Source organism: Sprattus sprattus (genome assembly GCF_963457725.1).
Source record: "Sprattus sprattus genome assembly, chromosome: 19".
Taxonomy (NCBI): domain Eukaryota; kingdom Metazoa; phylum Chordata; class Actinopteri; order Clupeiformes; family Clupeidae; genus Sprattus; species Sprattus sprattus.
Genome location: NC_137917.1, coordinates 20,293,712 through 20,312,052, shown reverse-complemented (window position 1 = coordinate 20,312,052; position 18,341 = coordinate 20,293,712). Strand labels below are relative to the sequence as shown.

Genomic DNA, 18,341 nt, shown 5'->3' with positions numbered 1-18,341 from the left:
TCTGGCAGAGCACATCCCTTTCAGCCAAATGCATCACTCACCGACTCACTCACTGACCCATTACAGTCCAGAGCTCCTGTTACCTCCTTCCTCTCAGCCGATCATTCGCCTCACACCCCAAAACTCAATTTCCCAGCATCCCTCTGAAGTGCTGAGACTACCTCTGATCCTTCCGTTCACAGATCACAGCGAGACTGCATATGTGACAGGACTCGTCCCTCCCTCAAACGTTCAGAGCTCTTCAGTTCTGTCAAGGCCCCAGGTGCTAGGGCTGTCACAGTTAGCCCCTTACACGCTTTCAGCAATGATGCCACACATGGTAACTAATTTGCCCTCAACCCAACAGCCAACTATAAATACCCAGGTCACCACAAACTGCTTTTGCCCCATGAGCGCACAGCTGCCCCCAACTCCCCAGACGCTCACAACCAACCAGCCACCACACAACACCTCCCTACCTTCAACTGATGAACTCCCTGCAAATACACAAATAATTCAGCTTGCGACAGACACTAAACTACCTTCAAATGAGCCACCATACGCAGTGATGCGTGTACCCTCACAAGATGAATCAATACAGACAACAGAGCAGCAAACCCCTCAGTGTCAGCCAACGTCAAACACCGAGGAACTAGACCGTCAACTAGCAACCTTTTCTTCTCCTCCAAGCCTTCCTCCAGCTGCAGTGTCCGTCCCCGTGGACCCCCTCCGAAAGCTCTCAGAGCAGGGGTCAGTTCTGGAGGAGAGTGGGGTGGGGCTCAGTCTCCCCAAAGATGCTCTGGAGAAGGAAGCAGGTAAGAGTACCAGAGCACATCCTTTCAGCCCATTCAGTCTCACAATGGCCTAGGATGCTCAAAGAATATAAAGCTCGATCCTAGATTACAATGCAAAGGAGAATTCAGTACAATATTTGCTAAATATAATGCAATGCTATAATAATAATACAGACTCCATTTGTACTTCACATATTATCAGACTTTCTAGTGACAAGTCTATTCATAGCTTACTTCCCACAGATATAATTGATAGTCCACCTCTATGTCTTGCCTGTCTCTACTCCACAGACATAAGCTCTCCATGGCTCAGGTGGTTCTTTACCTGTCCAACTCGCCTGACTCTAACTATCACCTGCATTCCCGTTGTCTGCACAGTCCTCATCTGCATTGCAATCATAGGTGATCACACCTACATACTGGTGCTTTCATTTCATACCTTGTATGCAGCCTTCTCAAGGACTTATTCAGTGAAGTCCTCAGTCATACATAACACGTTTTCTTTAGTTTATTGATCCAGAATAGGCCAGATCTAGTAGGTTCCATCACCTCAGTTACTGTTGCAAAAAAAACCTCCTTTGTTAACTCCTTCTCAGTTTTTTTTCTGATTTGTTTGTCATCAGTGAAATTCCTGTGCTTCCCGTCCAAAATGCGTGATCTGTCGCTCCCCTGTGGTAGCAAGTGGAATTGCAGTGTTACACCTGATCCTCCTGCCTTTGCCAAACACCCTGCCAACCAAACAGCAAACATAACCGATGGTAAAAGCCTTTGGGTTCAAACCAATGTGTCTCAGCACTAACCTTCATAATCACTTTTTCCTGTATATCTTCACTTACGGATCTAATTCCACAGACTTAACTGGAGCACCCTTCCCCTCAGGTTGTCCCGACGGGGTGCGAGGTGGGCAGGGGGTACGCATCGTGGGGGGTACTCTAGCGGAGGAGGATAAGTGGGGCTGGCAGACGAGTCTGCACTGGAAGGGGAAGCACGTATGCGGGGGGTCCATCATCAGCCAGCGTTGGATCATCACAGCGGCACACTGCTTCACTCAGTAAGATACAACAGTAGATCTCTGGAGCAACTTCACTCACAAGGCGTATGGATGCAGTAGACATCCAAAGAAAATCCAGCTACACGAAAAATAAGAAAGTTTAAAAAGGAACCGACACGTTTCGACACATTAACTCTATGACTCAGATATACACTTTTTCATTTCATCTCACAAATCTGCCATTTTCTTCATTATCATTATCATTATCTACTTCATTGTAACATTATACTTTTGAAGTTCACAAGTTTGCCCCTGATCCGTTCCTTGACTGTGTCCTGCCACATCTCTCTACATATAAGTATTCATTATTTGTGCCTGTTTCTCATCCGTCTCTACCCCAGGTACAACATGATGTATGAGTCTGACTGGCAGGTCGTGATCGATACAGTGCGCTTGTTTGATCAGGCGTTGGGAAACAGGTACAGTGCCCTGGAGATCTACCCCCATCCAGACTTCTCTAATGACAACAACGACTATGACCTGGGCCTGCTCCGCACCGCCTCAGACATGGAGATGGGAGGTGAGGGAGGGATGACAGACAGGCTGGGAGGAAAGGAGAGAGGAGAGAAGAAGTGAGCGGAGCGGAGAGAGACGTTTAAGACATGACAGCAGTTTAAAATTCATATCTAAACTTGGGCACTCGTGTACTGAGCACCTGCTGTCACGAATCACCTGAGCCAGCCAGACACTGAGTTTGCCTTTCATACCATATATGGCTGCGCTTCAGAATAGGAATGTTGTACTTTGATTCCATGGCTTGTTTGATAAGTGACCATGTGATTACATGATGATAAAACTTTGGTGGTGTTGAAAGAGTGTGTAACGGTCATGGCTCTTGATCTTACGTGTGCCAATAGGCGGAGTGAGGCCTGTGTGCTTACCGGGTCGGAGGGAGTCTTTCCCCCCTGGGTCCCTCTGCTGGGTAACAGGCTGGGGCTACACCAAGGAGGGCGGTGAGTCCACCCCCCGCCCCCCACCCCTTACATTTCTCTCTCATCCCTTCATATCTATTACTTTCATTCTCTCCTCCTCTCATGTTGTGTCTTACTGCTCTCTCCTTCACCTACATCTGGGACTTCCTTTGGATCTCCCTCCTTCATTGCTCGTTCAGACCCAAACTGGGTGAGATAACAGGTGCCTGCACCCTCTGCTCATGGTAGGCTTGGTGTCGTCGGAGATGAGGCAGGCCCAGGTGAGGGTGATCGACCAGTTCCTGTGCTCGCGGCCAAATGTGTACGGCTCCTACCTCACTCCCAGAATGCTTTGTGCTGGCTTTATGGAGGGAGGGGTGGACTCCTGCCAGGTAGTTATCTGCTACTGCTTGTCAAAACTGAAAAGAAAAGAAAAAAACATGTGTATCTTTCTATAGTATATGCCAGAGTGTTAGTATACCAGTATACATGAATGTATACATTTTTTCTTGTTTTATATATTACTGTAGGTTGTAGTCCATGTGATACTGACATTTCAGTCATTTTAATGTGCACAAAGGCCTCAGTTCCCTCTCTTGACAATGCCAATGTTTCTTTGTGGTAATGATTCATTGCCTGACGATCATATCATCAACAAAAAAGCTAGAATCCACCATAATGACTCAGGGTAAACGCTTCGGCCTAATCCTCTCACTTGCTTAAATCTGAAGTAAATGACCACACAGATATGGAGGATGTTTCCCAGCTCCCAAAGTCCGAGAATACAGGCCATTTACCACGTATGGGATGAATATGTTGTCTGTGTACATTCTGAGTCAAATCTGGGTGATTCTGCCTGTGGTTAGGGAGACAGCGGTGGCCCCCTTGTGTGTGAGACAGCAGAGGGAGAGTGGAGACTGGCGGGCATTGTGAGCTGGGGTGAGGGGTGTGGCCGACGCAACAAGCCTGGAGTTTACACGCGTGTCACCCACCTGTTGAGCTGGATGGAGCACTACATACAGGTATCCCTTATGTATGAAAAACATATACATGTACGTCCCCAACATACAGGATGGCCTGGAGTGCAGGCTTCTATTTGCTTACAAGTAGGCTACAACAACTTTGTTTTCTCATGAAGCCATCTCTTTCAGGAGGAGGAGGAAGAACCACCGACACCAGACAATTAATGAAAAAATGCTTCAGCAATCCATGTGTTATTATTGTTGGTGGTGTTATTGGCGTTCAAATAAATGTGATGTGATGTTTTTTTAAATAAAAAATAAATACAAATAAAAACTATTCTAAGTCGAGTAGCCCACAGTCTATGGTTTCGGTTGTTGTTGGCTGGTTGTCATAACCCCATCAGCCTATCGCCCAAAAAATAACTGCCAGGTGGCCGTAGACGGTAAACGAAGTGGCGCAATTAAGTAGCCCGCATTTCCTTGAAGCTACTCCACCCACTGCCACTCCACGGTACACTAAAACTGCAGTAGTCAAATTTCCTCCGTCCATCATTGTGAATAACGTGGATATCACCTCACCTGACCTCTCACATTATTTGTCATTCATGGGTGTAGTGCAGAAGATATGGGGTAAAGGTTGCGTGTGTGAAGGGGAGGTGAGCGGCTCCTCTTAGGCAAAGTCTGAGATAAGTAACATCTGTTATATTATAACTTGCTCCTCGGCGCAGTGCTGCTAACTGCACTAGCCTACTGCACGAACGAATGACACATGATTGTGAACTACGGTTAGAGATCAACACACTATTTCTACGGAATTTTGACTGATTGACTGAGCGGACCATCCTTCACTGCAAACTACATGCCTTACATTTGAGGATAGAATCAATGTTTTTGTTGACTTCCCGATATTGAATAACCTTGCGCCAGGAATAATGTTCCAGGCATAGCGCCTCTGTGTGAAACCTCGACGGTTGTTCGCAAGTCTGTGTTTGCAAACCGGGCCAACTGGTCAGAGCGGTTTTTGTCTTGGCTTGTCATTGGTAAATATCGTGCCTTGGAACCTCGTAGAAAAAAAATGAATTCAGTCACGATTAGGCTGCAACCTGCTCTGGCCTGCGCGTGGAGACTGCAAACAACCAGGAACTCGCGTAGGATTCGAGCCTTGCAACTCCCCTGCTACGGCGCCTCAAGCACCGACCTTCTCTCGCCTGTCAAAACAAATTTAAGACATTATTGCTCTGGGATGGAGCAGGGAAAAGGGATATTATTCCGACAGGTAAGAAATACAAGTGACTCCATAAGGCCCTTCGACAACAACAGAGGACGTAGAACTAATGTAGCCTGCCTATATTGACAGATAATTGTCCCTTGCAAACTTGTCTTCTGAAGAAGTTTGAGCGCGTTAGTTATGAGATAAGGGGTTAGCCAACGTTAGCTAAATAAGATAAATGTCACAAGCGAGCTTGTCTCATCTTAATAGAACACATTCCTGTGACCCACTGTCATGCTTGGCAACATGCCAAGCATTTTTGTTTTCAGAACAAATTTCAAGTTAATGCTAGTGACAATAGGTTACTCGCCATGGTCAAAACATGGCGTCAGCTAAACAGTTCTGGCTTGTTTACAACATTCTGTGGAAACTGTAACTGTTATTTCCGCTCATTACGAATGTCTGTTACGCAAAACATGCATTTGGTGAATTAGAATGAACTTGCAAGCGAAGCTGATCAAACAACAAAGTTTTGAGTTTAGATAAAATTAAGAGTTGGCTAATCACACCAAATGTTTTTGCTTGGTTGTTTGTTTTTCAAACTCTCCATTGTCTTCCCATCGCCACTGTCTTTGTAGTTGTTTGAGTCAGTCAGTAGTACCTACACGTATCTGCTGGCCGACTTAGAAACCAGGGATGCTGTGCTGATTGATCCTGTGCTGGAGACCGTGGACAGGGACATCAAGCTGATAGACGAGCTGGGGCTTTCACTAAAGGTAGCAGGTAAACACCCTGAGACCAGTTCACCAGTTAGTTTAGATAAACCTTATCTGATGCACGATAATACAGTGATACTTTTAGATTGTCTCCTACATCTAACTGTTGTATTCTTAGGTCAAAAGACCTGGTCCCTTTTTTTTAGATCTTTTTTGAGTCCAAACTTTTACTAGTTGTCATCATATGTGTTTGTCTACATTGAAAGGATCCCTACTGAGATAGATCTGTCTGTTTACCTCGATAAATGTAAAGATATACCTTTCCATGTTGTCAGACATTCATAATAACATTATGAGCCTGTTAGATGTGAAAACAAGCGGTTTACATTTACACAGACGCTTGCCCCATGGGCCTAAATTGTAAAGCTGTTATGCAGCTGCCAGTTATAGCGTTCTTAGTCAATACTGGACCGATTTCCGTTGTCAGTTGTCCTAAAAGTTTGGACCCTAAAAAATATAAATCATAACCTGGACATGACTTGCTTGTGTTCTTGTGCTGTCCAGATTCGTTCACATTGTAATCAAGTTCGAGGTCTAAAGGGTGTGGTCTTTCCTCTACATTATCCAGTGAACACGCACTGCCATGCGGACCACATCACAGGGACGGGTCTCCTGAAGAAAAAACTGATTGGAGTGAAGAGCGCCATCTCCAAACACAGCGGTGCCACTGCTGACATCCTGCTTACCGACGGGGACAGCATCATCTTTGGTAAACATGTAAGGCCTGCCACCTACAGATCATGTACTTGGACCTTTAGATAATACTTTTACAGAACCATGTACTTGGACCTATAGATAATACTTTTACAGAACCATGTACTTGGGCCTATAGATAATACTTTTACAGATGCATGTACTTGGACCTAGAGAAAATACTTTTACATAACCTATTGATAGTATGTACAGTCTTCTAATCTGCATGCAGATGTTAGTTGCAGCCTGAGCATGAGGTATGTAGTATCTTACCCCATGATCACATCACAGTGAACCCTTGCAAGAATATCTCCACATGGAAATGAACGAGAAACAAAAAAGCGTACCTGTAGGTGTTTACTTTTTTGTTTGTCTGAATTATTCAGCCAGGGGGTCAGTCTGTGATTTTAAGCCCCCCTATTGGTCAGTCTTATTTGTTTAAAAGTGAAAAAAAAGTGAAAGTCCTCTCTATGGCAGAGGTGGTGTAGACACACACACTCTGAAATTAACCTCTGCATTTAACCCATCCAGGGAAGTGACACACACACACACAGTGAAGTGAAGTAACACTAACCCGGAGCAGTGGGCTGCCATTGGCGGCGCCCGGGGAGCAGTGATCGGGGTTAGGTGCCTTGCTCAAGGGCACTTCAGCCGTGGATGTGGGCATGGGAGAGCAGTGGTCTACCACTTCCCCCGCCCACATTTTTCCTACTGGTTGGGGATCGAACCGGCCACCCTACGGTTTCCGGCCTGAAACCCTAACCAGTAGGCCACGGCTGCCCTTTTTTTTTTTTTTTTTAATGCGAAACTGCAAGCTATGGTGACCAGACATGTTCACTGGTTGCTAATGGAAGAACTTCAAACAAAAAACTACTTCTGCCAATCCCACTTCCTTCTGTTACCAAAGCAGTATCCAGAGGAAAAGTGACCACCACGCTTGAATTGAGCTGTTTTCTCACAACCCTCTTGTACTCTTCCTACATCTGTGTTCCTCAGTGTCTGAACGTGAGGGAGACTCCCGGGCACACGGATGGCTGTATGACTTTGGTGACAGGGGACCAGAGTATGGCCTTCACTGGAGATACTGTGCTCATCAGAGGCTGTGGAAGGACAGACTTCCAGCAAGGTGCCAACATCGACAACTCCCAAGCTATATGAACTACCGTGAAATAGCTTGAAAATATGTGCAGTGGTTGCCACTGCACATACATCAGGACAGGGAACTTCTATTCACGGAGCTGTAAAAGAATGTGCAACATTTATTTGTAAATTGCTAATATATTTGACATTCACTTGAATTAGATTTCTTCTGTGGGCTTTGACCTGTACAGTCCACGCTAAAGTTTGTTTTTGTAATACCAAATATTACCACTAGGGTGCAGTAGTGTTTTTCATAGCTAGTCTTTTCTTATTTATGTTCCTCATTTTTTTCACAGGGTGCTCTAAGAGGCTGTATGAGTCTGTCCATGCGAAGATCTTCACCCTACCTGGTCACTGTCTGATCTATCCTGCTCATGATTACAAAGGTATGTCTCAGATTCGAAATATACGTTCATCTTTACTACATCAACAGAGGCTTTTCTTAAATATGCAGAAATTAATTGTGTCGCATGATGATACATTTCAATCTAAATCAACACTACACCTACCCCCCCCCCCCCACACACACACACACACGCACACCCACCACCCCCAGGACCTTACTACCCCTAGATAACCTAAAGGGCTGATAGGGCTGATTCTTTATGTCTTAACTAATGTCTTATAAACATGTAATCACTGTTTTAAAAACAACTCCCCTAGTCTTTACAGCTCCGTTACTATCTGCCTTGTAGGTCAGACTGTGTCGACAGTGGACGAGGAGAGGAAGTATAACCCACGCCTGACCAAAACCCTGGAAGAGTTTGTGGACATCATGAAGAATCTCAACCTCTCCAAGCCTGCTAAAATAGGTAGCTTTTCCAGCCCCTCTGTGTCAGTCTGTAGTCACACCAGCTGAAGCTGCACCACATGCTGCAAGGTCTTAGCCTGTTTGACAGACATCTGTCTGATTTACCTTCTCTTATCTACAGGCTTGGTTTGTGTGTAAGCTCTAGCTATGTACATATATTATACTAACTAACTTTATATGGTTTTAATTTCTCTCTCTCCTTCTCTCCATCAGATATTGCAGTGCCTGCAAACCTGGTTTGCGGTCTACATGATGTATGAATACGTGCAAAAGATCAAAAAGGGGTATACCAACTACTATAACCATAACAGGGCATTTTAAAATATCTTAAATCAATAATATACAACATTACCAAAAATACTATAAACTATATTTCATTTACACAATTACAGTTTAAATAAAAACGAACAAAGTATTTTCATTTTTCATATTGATATGTCCGACACGCTAACGGAGGAAAACTGTCAATGCGTGCCACACACATACACAAGTCAAATCTAGCAAAAAGCGAATCATTGTAAAAATGTAGAGATGTAATTAAAACCTTTTAAATATGTTTAATTTTGGTGTGTTCAGATGATCATTGACATATTGTTTATTTTTCTGCAATGCCTTTTTAACAGCACTGTGTACACATTTTTTTTTTTTTTTTTTTAAACCTAAGGGATTTTTTATCCCTACCCATTTTGCATACTCTGCTTTGGAAAAGACTCATCATTTGCATGTAAAATCCAGCGGCAGAAGTTCACCCTTTCTGCCGAAGGTTTATGTATGTGTGCTCCCTTGTCTTTTTCCATGTTGTGTTCTGTGTATGAAGTACTTCACCTCATATGATGAAAATGATGATGATAAATAACGTCATACGGTCTACACAGGAGGCTTGTCATGTCCTCCAGCCTGTTCAGCCCTTTTTCAGTCATGTGAACGGACCCAGCAGCCCTTTTGTGAATGCAGCCAGCAGGCCTTATAAAAAGCAGAAGGCTGAGAATATTCAACCATTGCATTCCAGCCCACAGGCCTTTCACAAAGGATTCAGATCTTTTTTCTCATGAAACATGGATCATTTTGGCATCGACCCGTTGAAATGTCCTTTGTGCGTTGCTTTGGATAAAAGTGTCTGCTAAATAACTAAATGTAGATGGAAACTGAATTTTAGTTTACCCCCCCCCCCCCCCCATAGACACCCTCGCTCCACTGATACTAACCTCCCAGCGAGTGTGATGAGTCCATTGAAGTATCTCCAAACAAATGACCTGACCTTGACCTGGTGGAAATATTGTATGCAGTAACGTGTCAAGTAAGCAAACAAAACAAGGTGTCTACTCTGTACTCACACCCAACATGTCTGTCATCATAAAAATGAAACACCCTTTCCAGTTGACTGATTGGATGACAGCCAGGTCCCAACAGAGCATCAGAGCTGTGTACAGACTTTGGCATCAGACACAAATCAGACACACTTAGCAACATTAGAGTGCTGTGTTTGTTTGAGTGATCTCGTTGGATGTATCAGACTTTCTCTCGTGGTCTGCTGTCTGTTTCCCCCTCACACAACAGGTCACACTGCTCTCATCCTGTGTCTAAAGAGGCCCGCTTTAAACAGCAACACCAGCTGCATTGTGCTGCACGTGTGCGAAACATCAGAACAAACCGTCCTTTATGTTAGAGATAAATAACCCCGCAGTAGGCATCCACTTGACACAACGCTGTCGCATACCTCCTGAAAGGGTCCCAAACGGCAGCAGTAACAAACAAGGCCCACCAGATGTACTTGTAAATAGGGAAAGATATGTGTCATTGAATGAATTGTGCAAACCTGGCTTAAGTCCACACACACAAGACACCCCAGTCTACCTGCGGTCCCTGTTGACACGTAGGAATGAGGAACGTCGCCGTATTTTGTACCTCCTTTCACACCCTGATAGACACACCTGTTTTGTTTGGGTGTGAAGGGTGTGTCTGTGTGTGTGCACTTGTCCATTGTCCTCTGCTCATGCGGGCACAATATGTTTTTGTGTGAGTTTATTCAGGTTTTGTGTGTGTGTGTGTGTGTGTGTGTGTTTGTTTGTGTGTATGTGTGTGTATGTGGGGCAGGGGGTTGCCACCCACCCTATTCTCTTTACTCAATAAGTTGTAGTTGACAGCTGCTCCTTATTTCCACCGCTGGGGTTGCCCACTCCATCTGTTCTTTTTTCAGCCGCCGTTCCCCGTCTGGGGCACAGCACGCCCCTGATGTGCCACCGTCTCTGCCTGCTCTTTCTCTCCGCCGCCCTGTTGGCACCCCGGTCAGGGGAGAGACACTGAGGGAATATTCTATGTTTACAGCGGCTGCTCATTCAGAAGGGGCTGTTAGTTTGGCAGCCAGATAAAGGCTCGTGATGAGTGAGATACTGTGGAGGGCCACGGAGATAAATTTACGTGCACGCTCATGACACTTTCCATGGGCCTTTGGCAGAGGGAGGGACGAACCCGCGGGAGATTTACGGTGGTCGTCACGGCCAAAGGCCCATATGGGCGGTTACCTAACTTTAAAGCACTGAGTTAGTCAACCACAGTAGATAGTCAACATTAAAGAAGGTCCCATTACAATGTTTCTATAAACATTGATTTGATTCATTGTGGTTACTTTAGCCTATATTATAAGCTAGGTCTATGTTAAAAAAAAAGCTAGGATTTAGACCTGTAAAGCAACATTAACGTTATTGTCAACCAAGTTATTGTCAGAACTGGTACATGTGCCCAATAAAACCTGGTACTCCGGCAGTAATCTCTGTTGCGCGTTTCTAAAGTGTCGTCAACCGCACAAACGTTTCAATTTTAGTCTGGGCTGTTTATCAGGCAACAGTTAACACGTAATTGGAAGTCACACCATACGTCTGGCAGCGACCAGGGACCGCAAGACTGATAGCATAAATAGAAGTAACTCGCCTTATTGAGTTCGCACTCATCACATCGTTTTCACACCAACCCCTTTTTCCCTTCCATTCTTGTTCTACCCGCCCCCTGCGCTCGTTCACATGCATTCCTCTCCACCTGTTTGAAACCGACAAATTCAACTGTGATCTGTTATGTTCTCGGTAGAACGATAGAGATACTTCATTCAACCACAGAAGGGAGTGTGAAGATACGAAGAAAAGGAGATACAGGCTTGAGAAAGTCCCCGAACTTTACACTCTCTGGGAAGCGAAAGCAGTGCGTAGCCTAAGTGCCAGCCTACAACTTTATATCGAATTACGCGTGAAGGATATATTTTTGGAAATAAAGGAACAATTCCACTTCTCGTTGATGTACAATTGTTGGAGCTGAGGGAAAAGGAAGTTGTGGTGCAGGTATGAAAGGTAGGCGTCTGTCTCATCTTTAAATCTGGTTCCGATTTTAATGGTTTCTCTTGGGCTATTCTTTGTTTTAAGTAGGTTTATACTAGATTATCTGTGATTTTCTGTGACAGTTTCTTAAGTTTAGATAAGTTAAAACAATGAACGTTTCGATGTTACGATCAGCTGAGCTGTGGACATTGGCCGTTGCTACCACAACTTATTGACTTATAGCCCATGTCCGCTCGCGATGCATGGAACTATTGTAGATATAAGTAAGTGTTATTTTCTTCGCTCGTTTAAATGGCATTAGTGCGCTCTCTCCCTCTCTCTCTTTTTCTCTCTCTCTCTCTGCTAGTGTGTGTGTGTGTGTGTGTGTGTGTGTGTTTGTGTAGGCTATGTGTAACGCTTTCAGCGCGTGTGTTTTTGTTTTGAATGATGAACGTAAATGTTAGGTGTTTGTATCAACGCTGTATAGCCTAGTTCATGTTCATGTAACTAACATATACAGGTTGTATTCATTGCACAGGCTAAAAAACATATTGTCACTCTGGCAGTTACGCTCAAGACCTTGTTTGGCACATTGTGTGTGTAGGGGAAAAGTAGGCTTTCGTGGTTGAACTAGCCCCTCTGAACCAGGACTGAGACCCATGCCACAAATGCATGACTATCCACTATGGAGGAAATTTCCTGGATGTCAATGTGGCTGAAGTCTCCATCAGCACAATTCCTTGGAGGCCTCTCATGAGTTATTTGTTTATAATTCTCCCATGCGCTTGTATATAAGATTAAGATTTACAGATGAGGGGGAGAGCTTCTAGCCTGGCCATTACCAGCCTGTGAAATCAATTCAGGCAGAAATACGTAGGCTGGTGTCACCAGGCTAGAGAGCTTCAGTCACTGTAAAAGACCGTCAGTGAAATCACTTCTGAATTCATTTTCTGAAGAGTATGAGTGTGACTCTTTATATAGTTTCAAGTACATTGTGAAGATTTGTGAGCTAATTCTAATTTCTTCAGTAAACCAACTTACAAGTCATCATGAAACACAAAAAAAACCTGTTGGCCAATAAGTTCTTACTAACAATAGGAAGAATTACTTGTGAGACGTGTAAGACGTGTAAGCCTCCACAAACACACACACATACACACACACACACACAGCATGCTTATCATTTGTACATCTGTGTTAGCCTTATGGTAGCCTCATTCACCTCTTCTTCATAATAGGCCACCAACCTCCACTGTTTGTGCCAGTGTCCTTGGACTTCAGTTTTGAACGTGTGACCATACACCCATCGATAGAAGTCCCTGCCCAATCATCCACTTCCTGGCCTGTTCGTACAGATGTCCCACTCTTTCAGTGGGTCATATAGCACACAGACCAAGCCAGGGCTCACCTGTTCCCTCTCCTCAGCTCACGGCGTTGTGTTGACAGGTTCCTCACTGTTCGCGGTATAGCCCAGATCAGTGACAGAGAGCACCAAGGTCAGCGCGGGCCAGTCACAGTCATGAGCACGGTCCTTTCCGCCCCCACCCTGGCATCTACTGAATCTAACAACCCGAACCCCCCCCCCCCCCCCCCCCCCTAGCCCACCCTCAGAGGTCACTATGACTCCAGGTCAGCGGAGACCACATCAGGTCACACTTTGTGGAAAGTGTCACTCACACTATGGCAACTACCACCCTGGCAGATATGATTTACAAATGTTTAAAGTGGGCTAAGGGCTATGAATGGAATTTAGAGAATGAAGGATAAGATGGGATAGCACATTGTCAGGGGCTTTCAAAAAGGTGGTATTGGGAAACCAAAATGGTTAACATCTGCCCATGGCGTCATATTATATTCTTGGACAATAAAAAAAAACAGCATCCTGCCTACAGTGCATATCAACACACTTGTTCTTTAAAGCAGCTTTCTGGCTTCATGATAGCATGAGCACAGCCTACAGTTAGCACGAAATGCTAACAGGTCCAGTGTTAGCCATGATGCACAGTAATTATAGATTGCAGAGACTGCTGGAAGGCCTTCAAGTATTGGGGTATGTGACAAGCGCATGTGACAGAGGACCTCTTTGTTTTGTTCGTAGACAAAACCTGTTGCAGGACAGTGGTGTTTAGAGAGTGAGTTCATACTGCGTGGTATGTGTTGGTGAAGCTTTTAAATGGGAGGCTCTGACACTATGTTTCAGACTTGGGAAATCAGGAGAGCTGAGAGATGCAGTTAAGACATGGTTCAAATTCTTGGCTCTTGTGCCTTGTTAGCAGTGTATACCAAGAATGTGGCCTAATACTCCACTTCCCGTATCATCAGTATTCCAAACACTTCAATTCTTTTTAACCTTGGTATTTACAGTGATTGGAGAGGCATTCACTACAGAAGAAGAATGATATGTTTCATATTGTTCTGGTGCATAAATGATACAGGATCTCCATCTCTGTCTTAATGCCAGTGGTTCCTGTCTCTGTAACTCAAGAGGATTTGATTCATTGCTATTTTAGTTTATTCATTTAATATAGTTTTTATGTCTTAGAGACTTTGAACATAGACTGAAAATAAATAGTCTTACCCCAGCATCTTAGAGAATCTTTAAACATTCTAGAGATATTCTAAGATATTGGTTGTTTTGACATCCTTTTCTAATCAGTTTCAGATGATGTTTTATGACCTACAGATTTGCCTCACCCCATTTGCTTTTCAGGGGTTAGCCATAAAGCATGGATAAGCTACAATTACAGTCAGTGGCATGTTTATTTATTTGTAGGATATATTCATCGTCAGCTGAAACCAGACACTTTTTTATTTTTAAATCCAGTTCTTTCATAAACCATCCGTATCGATAAGTTGTGTGTAAGTGCTCGCAAGTGGTTGATTTTGGATGGAGGTAGGCCTGGGACAGGAACGGGAATGTTTATGTTTGTCCGTAATTACACAGCGCTGACTGTTCTTCAGGGGAAGTGGAGGACGGTGTGGGAGTGGAATCTCTGTGGAACAGCTGGACTGTATGACATTTTAATCACTGACCCAAGAAATGAACACAGATGGATGAAATGTGTGTGTGTGTGTGCGTGTGTTTGTGTGCGTGTGTGCGTGTGTGCGTGTGTGTGTGTGTGCGTGCGTGTGTGTGTGTGTGTGTGTGCGTGTGTGTGTGTGTGTGTGTATGCGTGCGTGTGTGTGTGTGTGCGTGCGTGCGTGAATGTGTGTGTGTGTGTGTGTGTGTGTGTGTGTGTCCTTTGGATCAGGATGGGTAGGAAATCAGAATTAGTGATATCATATCAATGTATGCATGTGTTGTGTTGTGTGTGTGGCTGTTAAATGCATTTATTGTATGTGTAGTACTGTATATTAAGTTTCAATCTGCGTCTTGATTGGATGAAGGATTATAGTGCAGTTAGGCTACCTGAATGGCGAAATCGGCGGGTGTGTGTTGTGAGTGACGTGTGTGTTTGTGCTCACTCAGGTTTCGCGTTAAGGCAGTCGTTATCCCCAGGTGGCGGTGTTTGAGGGTGAAGAGTTGCGTCTCCCTCAGGTTACACATACAGGAGGCTACGTAACTGTTAACCCAGCAAACCCAGTAAAGCCATGTTTACTTCTGCGCCTAATCTCCCAGGCCACTCCTCTCCAATTACTCCCCATTACCGAAGCATTTTTTCAGCAACACGCTTAATCTTTTCCTTTGATCAAAACCCCCCCCCCCCCCTCCCACCCCCAGCCTTTCACCCACTTTTGTCTTTCACCATCAGCCCCCCAGCCATCATCCTCCAGCCCCCCCCCCCCCCCCTCTTGTGCTCCATGGCTTCATCCCATCAAAATCTGTCTTGTTTGCTCAGATGTTGCTTGTTGTGTCCAGTGACGCTTTGTGTTGACAGCAATTGTGTGGACTTTGCTCAGTGAAACGGCTCTGGCGGTGTCGATAGGGTATCTCTGAAGTGGACTTTAGCTAAGGTTAGGCCGATAGCAACCCCCACCCCAACCCAACAACCGCCTCCCCCCGCCTGTGTCATCACACACGTGATTAAATCTGGGCTAATTAGCTGACATTGTGCTGCGGGCTCCTCTGACTAAGCATGAAATATATTGCCACAGCCTCTCTGTGTCTGATGTTGGTTTATCCCTCTGGATTTATGCCTGACAAAAGGCAGAGTCACCCACAAAGGCTTTATTCAGACAGCAGGGCCTGTTGTACATGTAGGGGAAAAACAGTCTATATATACACCAGTGTCCTTTAAATGTATTTTAATGAGTCTGACTCGTTGCATAATACATGAAATCAAACAGTCAAGCTTGTTGAATACTTTTATAACCATACAGTACTGTAATACATTGATAGTTAATCTATGAGTAAAAGTTTTGCATATGGCATCGGCTGTTGCATGGAAAGTTTGTGAGGACTCCCTCATGCAGTATGCCTTTGGGTGTTGCAGTGCAGTGTGTGTGTGTGTGTGTGTGTGTGTGTGTGTGTGTGTGTGTGTGTGTGTGTGTGTGTGTGTGTGTGTGTGTGTGTGTGTGTGTGTGTGTGTGTGTGTGTGTGTGTGTGTGTGTGTGTGTGTGTGTGTGTGTGTGTGTGTGTGTGTGTGTGTGTGTGTACTAGCTTCATGCACACAGGCCTCTGTGAGCCTGTCCATCTCTGTGGATATATGACTCTGGTCTCTGACATTCTATAAACCACTTCCTCCTTGTCGCTTACCACTCTTTTACTCTGTGGCCACCACTTTAACCCCCCCCCCACCCTCTCTTTCTCTCACTCATCTGTCTCTCTCTCTCTCTCTCTGTCTCTCACTCACCGTATCGCTCTCTCTCCCTCTCTCTCTCTGTCTGTCTGTCGCTCACTTACCCTCTTTCTCTCTCTCTCTCTCTCTCTCTCTGTCTGTCACTCTCCCTCTCTCTCTCTTTCTCTCTCTCTCTCTGTCTGTCTCTTACTCACCCTATCTCACTATTTCTCTTTCTCTCACTCTCCCTATCTCTTTCTTTCTCTCTCCCTCTCTCTCTGTCTGTCTCTCACTCACCCTCTCTCTCTTCCTCACTCTCATACACACTCTCCCATTCTTGCATTCCCTGCGTGATTCTCTGTGTCAGTGTGCCAGTCTGTGTTTGGAGTGCCTCAAATCAGTTATATATTTATCCCCTGGGCTCACGTTCTAAAGCCTAATCTCCTAATAAGGAATGAGCAGGGGGGTGGGGGGGTGGGGGTCGAGAGAGCAAGCGAGAGAGAGTGTGTGTGTGTGTTTGAGAGAGAGAGAGAGAGAGAGAAAAAGAGAGCGAGAGAGAGAGAGAGAGGGCATTAAGACTAGAAAGCAAGCACAAGACAGAGAGGGTGGGAAAGGTTTTCCACACTGAGGACCAGGAGTACGTTCCCACACTCATTATTTTGTTGCTCGTGCACCGTTAAGAGAGAGAGTGAGAGGGAGGAGAGCTAGTCAAGGGCTCTCTGAAGCCCTCAAACACACACGACTCAATGCAAAGTAGCTATACATCAAATGCCTGTGAATGTACCTTTTTGTGTCCTGTGTTTTGTGTCTGTTTGCAGTCTTTGTGTGAATAACAAGACCATACATTGGTAAAGGTTTCTTGACCATGTTTAACCACATCACACAGTCACCCACGACTGCCTTTCAGAAAGTATTGTGTGTCGTCAGACAGTTTGACGTCGTCCATGAACTCCCTGAGCTAATAAAACTCGCTTTGAAACGCAATCCCTCTGCTTTCTCTTTCACTTCCTTCTTTTTATTCTGGCGCTTTCTCTGTGAAGCGTATCGCTTTCATGGAAATTGTTTCGGAGGGAGATTTTCTGTACTCCCCCTCCTAACATGTTTAAGGTAGCGTCAGGCATATAAGGCTATAAGATCTCCTTAGTGAACTGCCTGGTCACCTGATCTCGTGTTTGCTGGATTAGATTACCACAATATTCATTCAACACACAGGGGCCCCCACTAAACATTCATTACCCCCCCCCCCCACCCCCCCACCCCCCCACCCATCTCATTAGAGATTCCTGGACACGGTATGGACTCGCCGAGGAGCCAATGGGAGCCCGTCAGGAAGTCTCCATGGATCGCCCGATTGACTGGAGGGAGGAGCCCGGCCTCCTCGGGGGCGGAGTCGGACACAGAGGGCAGCAGCACGGAGAGTGAAAAGGTGAGGAGGTGGAGGAGGAGGAGACTGCATCATTTAATTTCATCAAAGAGTGTTTACTGAACGGGAAAAGGACAGGCAGATGAAGAGAGAAAGCCTGGGTGGACGTCTGCTGTCATCTAATCCCATATCACTCTCTCTTTCTCTCTCTTACTCTTAGTCCCGCTCAAGACACTCCGACTCGGGTTCTATGAAGGTCGCGACCTCTCCTTCTATGTTGCAGCAGCGAATCACAGAGATCGACCAGCAGAGGGAGGAGCTTAAGATTGAGGTGAGAAATCAAAGTCTCTAATGTCTTATAAGCTCATCAGCCATCTCATGGTGACAACTTCATAGAGACAATAGAGTTAAAGGCGTCTTTTGTCTCCTGTCTCCTGTATTCAATACCATAGGCGAGGCTCTTCATTTTGACAAGGTCATGAGACTCCTTATCTCGTTAACTTATATGTTGCAGACTTAAGGCTGTTACTCGGCCTGCCACAGTATAGAATTTTCCTTACCATGGTTCTCGAAAAAAGGCCTCCTTGCAGTCTGCAGTAGTACCGTAACCAATCCCCACTGAGTTTGT

General features: G+C 45.1%; 3 protein-coding genes across 3 annotated transcripts in view; all 3 read left to right on the top strand.

Moving 5' to 3' along the window:
- Window positions 1–547: 547 nt before the first annotated feature.
- On the top strand, window positions 548–3,922 carry LOC308380650 (transmembrane protease serine 6; the record flags this gene model as incomplete). The annotated part of the gene is made up of 7 exons (XM_080858057.1): window positions 548–794; window positions 1,653–1,824; window positions 2,166–2,344; window positions 2,682–2,777; window positions 2,985–3,127; window positions 3,602–3,757; window positions 3,887–3,922. The coding sequence occupies 7 exons, from the start codon at window positions 548–550 to the stop codon at window positions 3,920–3,922; spliced, it is 1,029 nt and encodes a 342-aa protein (XP_080714183.1).
- A 417-nt stretch (window positions 3,923–4,339) lies between these two features.
- ethe1 (ETHE1 persulfide dioxygenase) lies at window positions 4,340–8,879 on the top strand. Its single transcript, XM_080858304.1, has 7 exons — window positions 4,340–4,973; window positions 5,546–5,690; window positions 6,252–6,400; window positions 7,373–7,502; window positions 7,813–7,902; window positions 8,212–8,328; window positions 8,541–8,879. Exons 1-7 carry the CDS (start codon window positions 4,773–4,775, stop codon window positions 8,585–8,587), a joined length of 879 nt encoding a protein of 292 aa, XP_080714430.1. The 5' UTR covers window positions 4,340–4,772; the 3' UTR covers window positions 8,588–8,879.
- Window positions 8,880–11,561: 2,682 nt separating this feature from the next.
- Window positions 11,562–18,341, top strand: part of phldb3 (pleckstrin homology-like domain, family B, member 3) — a 25,135-nt gene continuing 18,355 nt past the window's right edge. The window contains exons 1-3 of the mRNA XM_080858494.1: window positions 11,562–11,665; window positions 17,628–17,776; window positions 17,934–18,044. Coding sequence (XP_080714620.1) covers window positions 11,659–11,665; window positions 17,628–17,776; window positions 17,934–18,044 — 267 coding nt within the window. The 5' untranslated portion in view covers window positions 11,562–11,658. The remainder of the gene's footprint in view (window positions 11,666–17,627; window positions 17,777–17,933; window positions 18,045–18,341) is intronic.

Coding starts and splice junctions, on each gene's coding strand:
- ethe1 (XM_080858304.1), top strand. CDS start 4,773: ATGAATTCAGTCACGATTAGGCTGCAACCTGCTCTGGCCTGCGCGTGG. Junction 4,974..5,545: donor AAGGGATATTATTCCGACAG/GTAAGAAATACA, acceptor CTGTCTTTGTAG/TTGTTTGAGTCAGTCAGTAG. Junction 8,329..8,540: donor CTCCAAGCCTGCTAAAATAG/GTAGCTTTTCCA, acceptor TCTCTCCATCAG/ATATTGCAGTGCCTGCAAAC.